The 8,199-nt window shown below is 38.1% G+C and overlaps 1 protein-coding gene across 1 annotated transcript; it reads left to right on the top strand.

The window, feature by feature from the left end:
* Positions 1–523: 523 nt before the first annotated feature.
* Positions 524–2,442, top strand: NUSAP1 (nucleolar and spindle associated protein 1; the record flags this gene model as incomplete). Its single annotated transcript, XM_080938293.1, has 1 exon — positions 524–2,442. The coding sequence occupies one exon, from the start codon at positions 524–526 to the stop codon at positions 1,787–1,789; it is 1,266 nt and encodes a 421-aa protein (XP_080794419.1). The 3' UTR covers positions 1,790–2,442.
* Positions 2,443–8,199: the final 5,757 nt, after the last annotated feature.

The raw sequence follows: 8,199 nt of genomic DNA on the forward strand, positions 1-8,199 counted from the left end.
TTCTTAATTTCACTGAAAGGAGCCTGGTATGGATGTCTACTAAGAGGCTCTGCAAGAGCTTTATTGATACAGATGAGGATGCTTGTAGCTAACCATCAGACTGATCATGGGGACTTCAATGGAGGAGTTAGAGAAAGGACTGAAGGAGCTGGAAGGGTTTGCAATCCCATAGGAAGAACAAGATCAACCAACCAGGCCCCCAGAGGTCCCAGGGACTAAACCACTAAACAAAGGGTGGGACAAACATGGAGGGACCCATGGCTCCAGTTACACAGGTAGCAGAGGATGGCATTCTCTGGCATCAATAGGAGGAGCATCCTCATAGAAGCAGGGTAAGGGTGGATGGGAGAGAGGGGAACCAGGAAAGGATATAACATGTGAAATGTAAATGCATAAAATATCCAATAAAAAAGGGAAAAGAACCTAAAGTAATAAAAACCTATTTTTTGGGAGCCAGTTTTGAAATGTGCTGTTTTGAATTGTGTGGCTGTTTTTCTGGGTCTCGCCGTGATTGCAGAACGTGATGACCATCCCCTCTGCAGAGGAGCTGGACTCCTTCAAGTACAGCGACCTGCAAAATTTAGCCAAAAGGCTGGGCCTCCGAGCTAACCTGAGGGCAGACAAGTTGTTAAGAGCCTTGAAAGCACACCTGAATCCAGAAACAAGGAACAAAAGTAAAAATCAGGATGAAACTCAGTCTTCTGCATTCTCCTGTGATGAGACCGAGACACAAGTCAGCAGTGAGGAGCAAGCTGAGATGGAATCAGGTGGTCATGTCACCAAAACGAGGAGGAAGCACAAGTGCAAGCGCAAGACCATCCATGGGATTCCAAGCTCCCAGGATCATTTGGAGATGAAAGGGGGAGACATTACTGCATCCTCACATCAAGAAAATCAGGAAAATCAAGACTTCAGAGCTATTGCAGAAGTTCCCTCTCTGCCTGAGCAGAAGCCAGAAGACAGGAATGCAGCTTCCTCAGGAGAAGAATTAAATGACAGTAAAGATCCAAAGAGGCCTTTGGAGAAAAGATCTCTATGCATGGCTGGTTCTTCTAAACTTGGGAACAGTAAAAGGATTTCAGCCACTACACCAAACTTCAAGAAGTTTCATGAGGCCCACTTTAAGAAAATGGAATCCATTGATGAATATATTGTGAGAAAAAAGAAACACTTTAAAGAACACAATTTACCTAATGAACTAAAGCTTGACAAAAAAGGGATGGTGACTCCGGTTCCTATAAGAGGGAGGTTATCTGTGCCCTGCACTCCTGCCCAGCGACAGCGCTCACAAGGCCTCTCAGCAACCCAAATGAATGTCAGGTTTTCAGCTGCTACTAAAGATAATGGACATAAGTGCTCACTGACCAAGACACCAGCCAGAAAGTCCCCACATGTGATTGCACCTGGGAGTGCTTCAAAAGGTCAGGCTGTGATCAGGACACCCAAGTTAAAGACCACCAAGAGAAATTCTCCTGCCGTCGTTAATACTCCATTCAAGTTGACGACTGAAGCAACACAGACTCCAGGTTCTAGTAAGAAACCGGTATTTGATCTCAAAGCAAGCTTGTCTCGTCCCCTCAACTACAAGCCACACAAAGGAAAGCTGAGACCGTGGGGAGAAGCTAAAGAAAACAGTTCTTTGAAGGAAAGTGTAAGCAGAGTTACCTTCCACAGGAAAACTTACAAACAACCTCATCCCAGACCAGAGAAGAACAACGGAAGAGACATGAGCAAGAACGGAAGGAGACGAAAGAAAAGCTTTTGGAAGCTCGAAGAAACCTGGGTGTGACTAAAGCCCAGTGACCTGCCTGTCCTTTTCCTCCTAACTCGTTTTTCTTTGTTGCCTTTGTGCTCTTTCTCTACTTGAGTCAGAAGCTCTTTTCTATCATAACTTTGGTCATGTGTGTAGTGTCCTTTCTTCTGTGCTGTGTCTGAGAATATTATCACCTTAAAGTTCATAACTAAAGCGGTTTTCACCTAATGTTCCGTACAACTCCAGCTTTTAAAAGACCTGTCCTCATGATTCTTAAGAGAGGCTTTTCATGTCAAGGTCCTGCGAGTTCCAATGGAGATGACCTGCACCCTGTTCTGCATAAGAGTTTCCCTTAGCAGCAAGCTGTAGCAGAATCTTAGCATGAGAGAATAAGAAAAACTCAGAGGAAAAGCGAGGCCAGAAGACCACGCTTTTTTTCAGTAGTCTGGAAGCTCTATTAGTCTTATTGAAATCTTATTTTATCCAGGTAAAAAGTTTTAGCTTATGAGAGCCTTGTTCTGACACTTCGTGTATTTGCCAACTGTCACTCATTATAATCATAAACTGAAAACCTCTACTCTATTTGTTAAATAAGAGCCACAGAGCAAAGGGTGTGTCTCAGTTGTGCAACACTCTTGTATCACACACCTGACCCTCGGTTTGACCCCTGGCACCACCAAAACCAAAAGTGAGAATTGCTGCATAAGAAAACTGCCTTTGGCAGCCTTAAATCTCACAAGTAGTAGAGAGGAAAGCTACTAAGCATCACCTTTTAATCTTTGCTCTGCCGCGTAGATTCTGAGTTGTAATGATTACAATGTTCATAAATAAACATTTTTCACTGTAAAAAAAACAAAAAACCCTATTTTTAATTGGATGTTTTATTTATTTGAATTTCAAATATTATCTTCTTTCTCAGTTTTTTTTTTCTGCAAATCCCCCTTAGCCTGATTCTATGAGAATGCTCTCCACCCACCCACCCATGCCTGCCTCACCACCCTAGCATTTCTCTATACTAGGACATCAAGCCTTCAAAGGACCAAGGACCTCCCCTCCCATTGATAGAAAATAAGACCCCTTTTGTTCCTTCAGTCTTTCCCTAACTTGTCCACTGAGGTCCTTTTGATCAGTCTGATGGTTGACTTTGAGAATCTGCATCTGTATTGGTCAACATCTTGCAGAGACTCTCAGGAGACAGATCTGTCAGGCTTCTGTCAGCAAGCATTTCTTAGCATTAACAATAGTGTCAGTGTTTTGTGTCTGCATGTGGATTGAATCCCCCTGATGGGACAGTCTCTGGATGATCTTTACTTCAGTTTCTGTCATTCTTTGTCACTATTTCCTTTAAGCAGGAGAAATTCTGAGTTAAAATTTTAGAGATTGGTGATGACCCCATCCCTCAACCAATGGGCCATGCCTAACCTTTGGATATTTTAATGGCATAAAAACAGGCATATTCATGAAATGAATTGAGTTAAAAACTCAAACATAAATCCATATGCTTATGGACAGCTAATTTTTATAAATAAGTCAAATAGACTCAGTCAAAAAAAATGAAAGTATCTGAATCAAGAAATATTAATCAGACTGTAATATCTGCATGTAGAGGGATTCAAATAGATCCACATTGTCACCCACCGCACAAAATTCAAGTCTAAATGGACCAAAGACCTCAACATTAAACCAGAAACACTGAACCTTAGAGAAGAGAAAGTAGAGAATAATCTTGAACATGTTGGGACAGGAAGCAACTTCCTAAGCAGAATTCCTATCACACAAGGACTAAGATCAACAATTAATAAATAGAACTCTATTAAACTGAAAAGCTTCTGTATGCCAAATACACCATCAAAAGGCAAAATAGCAGCCTACAGAAAGGAAAGAGTTTCACCAACTCAGCATGTGATAGAGGGCTAATATCCAAAATATATAAAACAACTCAAAAAACTAGATATCAAAATACCAAATAATCTAATTTTAAAATGGGGTACAGATATAAACAGAGAGGAATCTCTCAGGACTGAAAAAATCACTTAAAGAAATGTGTAGCCTACTTAGTCATAAGAAAAATGTAAATTAAAATTCATTTGAGATACCATGCTACATCTTGCAAAATGCCTAAAATCAGTAATTACAAGTGACAATTCAGGTTGGGTGAGAATGTGGAGCAAGGGGAACACTTCTCCATTACTAATGAGAGTGTAAACTTGTACAGCCACTATAGAAATCAATGTGGCATTCCTTAGAAAATTGAAAATTGATCTATTTTAAGTTCCAAATATAACACTATTGGACATATATCAAAGACACTCCTTCTATAAGGACACTTGTTCAACGATTTTCATAGTAGCTTTATTCATAATAGCCAGAAACTGGAAACAAGCTAGATGTCCCTCACCTGAAAAATGGAATAAATTTTATGACATTGACCTAAAGGAGTATCACCTGTTTCAAAACAAAACAAAATATGATATAATCTGTAGAAAAATAGATTGAACTATAGAAAAAGCATCCTGAGTGAGGTAATCCAGACCCAGAAAGTAAAACATATGTATTCACTTATAAATTTATATTAGATGTTAAAAAATAATAATTGTACTACAATCCACAGACTTATCCACAGATAGGCTAAGGAAGAAAAAGGATCACTATGATGGGAAAATAGAATATATCCACCTTAGTGAAGACTTCTAGCATTAGAGAATCTGCACCTTGAACTGGTGAACATTTGTATGCTGACAAGTTTCCAGTGGTAGGACTTGGATACCAGCCAGTCACAAAACTGTTAGCCTATAGTCTATCCTGCTTGCAAGATGTGTTGGAGCAATAGAGATACAAAACATGTAAAGATAGCTAACCAATGACTGGAAAATTTGTAGCCCTTGCCTGGAGAGGGGACCCATCCCCTACATACCCTTGATAAAAGAAAACAAAAGGCTGGATAGTCCAGAGACATAGGATTTTAAAAAAATTAAATGATTTTCAATAATATTCTGCCATGCTCTGTAGGTAGGATTGGTACCTACTCCAACCATCATCAGAGAGCCTTCCTCAGGTAGTTGATGTATTTGATGGGAGCAGATGCCTAGACCCACAGCAAAATATTAGACAGAGTTCAGAGAAACCAGAAGGAGGTAAGAAGGATTGTGAAGCCAGAGGTGTCAAGGACAAAATGAGTACATGATACACAGAATTAACCAAGCAGGGTTCCTGGAAACTGAAGCAGCAATCACAGAGCCATCATGGGTCTGTCCTAGGTCTTTATTCAGTTGGTGTTTTATGGAATTCCTAAGAGTACGGTTATGATGTGTCTCCGACGTTTTTGCCTGCCTTGGGACACTTGAACTACTACTGGGTTCCTTTCCCAAACTTGATATGAAGATTTGTGCCTAGTCATAATATATCTTGTTACACCATATCCCAGTCCTACCGTAGGAAGACTTGCTATCATAGAAGATGACAAATAGAAGTTCTGTGACTTTCTTCTTCTTCTTCTTCTTCTTCTTCTTCTTCTTCTTCTTCTTCTTCTTCTTCTTCTTCTTCTTCTTCTTCTTCTTCTTCTTCTTCTTCTTCTTCTTCTTCTTCCTCTTCCTCTTCCTCTTCCTCTTCCTCTTCCTCTTCTTCTTCTTCTTCTTCTTCTTCTTCTTCTTCTTCTTCTTCTTCTTCTTCTTCTTCTTCTTCTTCTTCTTTTAGAGAGAGCAGTGTTTTAGGTGTAGTTGGAAACTGATGAATCCTTTCCCTCAAGATAACAGCCAGATAGTTGTAGTATAGAGTACAGTTCATTTGGGGTCATGTAAAGAGGTTTGAGAAGAGAGTGGAAGCAAAGAACGAGATGATATAAAGAAAAAGAGAGAGAGAGAGAGAGAGAGAGAGAGAGAGAGAGAGAGAGAGAGAGAGAGAGAGAGAGATTGAAGGAGGGATAAGAAGAGATGAAGAAAGGAGTAGGAAAGAGCAATAGAGAAAAGGGGCAGAGAGTTAGAGAGACTTAAGAAAGGTCAAACAATCCCTTTTGAAGCACACCAGGGTTATCTGGCTGCTGCTAGGTAACTGTTCGGTGGAGCCTAGAAGAAATGCTAAGGTACTAATGCACTGAGTCTTCCATTTCTAGGAGTCCTTATTTGGGTCACTCCTGTAAAATCCTCAGAGTCCCTGCTGCACTTTCTTTTTTAAAGTATCTTGGACCAGACTATGACAACAGCAGCAAAGCTAAGAATTAGACTGGATGGAACTTACACCAGTAACACTGGAAGTAACACTTGATGGCAATTAAATTATGTGCTTATGTACTTGGGTGCCAGAAGGTTACTCCCTTTAATAGTCAATCAATAAACTATCTCAATTAAATTGAGCTGCAAATTGTTTATAAATGTATTAGGATATTTAGTTATTGATGGGTCTTATGAATCAGATGGACACAGGTTTGAGCCCCTGTCATTCTCCATGACATTAATATGAAACAGGGATTTTGACAGCTTTCCTAAGACTCGTGTCTCTTGTCTATATTTGAAATTTGCTAAGTTTTAATTTAATCAGTTGGTTTGATAATTCTGTAATATAAAACGTGTTAGTATTGAATTGTTGATCTACCTAGAATCCCATAACATTCTGATACAATGTCTGGAGTGATTATAAACAAAAAATACAGTTAGTGTCCATTATGTAAAGTAAAAAAGAAAGGTAGGAAGGAAGAAAGGAAGGAAGGAAGGAAGGAAGGAAGGAAGGAAGGAAGAAAGGAAGGAAGGAAGGAAGGAAGGACAAAAGAAAGAAAGGAAGGAAGAAAGGAAGGAAGAAAAAAAGGAAAAACTCTCTTGGTTTCAAAAACAAAGGGGCTTTTCTGAGCAGACACACTCATCAAGAAAAAAGACTGAGAATCTCACCAGGCAACATACCCCTGACTGTTTTAAGTACAAGTCCTTCTGGAAAACTCTTAGTTTTGCTCAGTGAACCACAAAATTAAACTACTATGGAAGAAAGCCAGGATAACTACAGTGCCAGAATATGTATCCTACAAAAACAAACGGCTTCAAATTACTGTGTTTACAAAAAGGTTTATCCAATGAAATAAATGAAAGTTTCATGATCTAAGAAAAATTTAAGTTAACCAAGACCTTTCTATTGTTCTCCCTCTTTTAGTGGGTGTTGAGGGAATTGCACTTACTGAAGAAGATATGATAATTTGTCTTTGAATAGAGCACTTTATCCCATTAATTTCTGCCATTGTGGTAAGAGATAAGATTTAAGACACTGACTAACTGAAAATTGAGTTTTTTTTTTTTAAAAGAAGAAAAGAAACAAAGAATAGCTTATGTCATTTTATATGGCAAGTGTGCTAAATTTAATTTTATATAACCATTTAAAAAACCTCTTAGTGTCATTTATATGCTATTAATCATATTGGATTTGTTTTTATAGTTGTGGCAAGACAGTCTTTTTAATCTACATTTGGTTATTTTTTAACTACAGTTAAGGAATAAAATGACCTAGAGAAGATACTAAAAACAAACTGCAAATGAATAAAGTTAGTTGTGCTAAATTGAAGACCCTTGAACTTGTATTAGGTATGTATGTATTTTAAAATTTGCAAATCCTCTTATTAGTTTATATTTGGTGGTTAAGAAGAAAATTATGCCATTTAAAATAAGAAAATACCTAAAAATCAATTCAATAAATATCACTTTTAAATTCACCTGATATTTACATAGGAGCCTATCAGTAATAACTTCTTCTGAAAGATTGTTAGGTGGTTTTTAAAATTATTACATAACAGTTTTGACTTAAAAATCCAAAATATATACAGAAGTATGCTAAACCCAGCTTCAGAAATAAGATACAACCATACAATTAAAACAGCTGTACACTTTATAATACTTGTTTTTTTTTTTTGTTTTGTTTTGTTTTTTTCTATTTTATAGATAGGAAGATCATCAAAGTCACTGTTTCTCATATTGATGGATGGTATAAACTGTAGTGTGTAGTTTCAACTACCCCACTTTAGTCTCTGGGCAGATTCATTACCAACCACATCCTGGTGTTTTCTCCTATGTCTCCTAGACTGCCAGAGGGAACCTGGAATTCCTGCCTCTTCCAACCAGCCATTGGCTGTTGCTATCTTTATTGATCAATTAAGAACCAATTGGGAAACAGGACCTTCACAGTCACAGGCAGATTACTGATGGAAGCATCAAAGCCACCCCTGCAGTAATCACGTCCAAAGGATAATATTTCTTCCTTCACCCTGTTGTGCTTATTTCATTCTCTTACTCTTAGCATACTCTGCCCGTTAATGTTTATCTTTTATCTTTCTCCTTAAAACGTTTTACAAAACACATTTTCTATATCTTTTTAAAAATCCACTCCTACACCTAGTTTCTTATTTATATAATCACTCAGTTTCAAACATCTCTACTTTCTCATTGTGGTTTATTTGAATACTCTGGCATTTAAGA

This window comes from Micromys minutus (assembly GCF_963924665.1).
Source record: "Micromys minutus genome assembly, chromosome: 25".
NCBI lineage: Eukaryota > Metazoa > Chordata > Mammalia > Rodentia > Muridae > Micromys > Micromys minutus.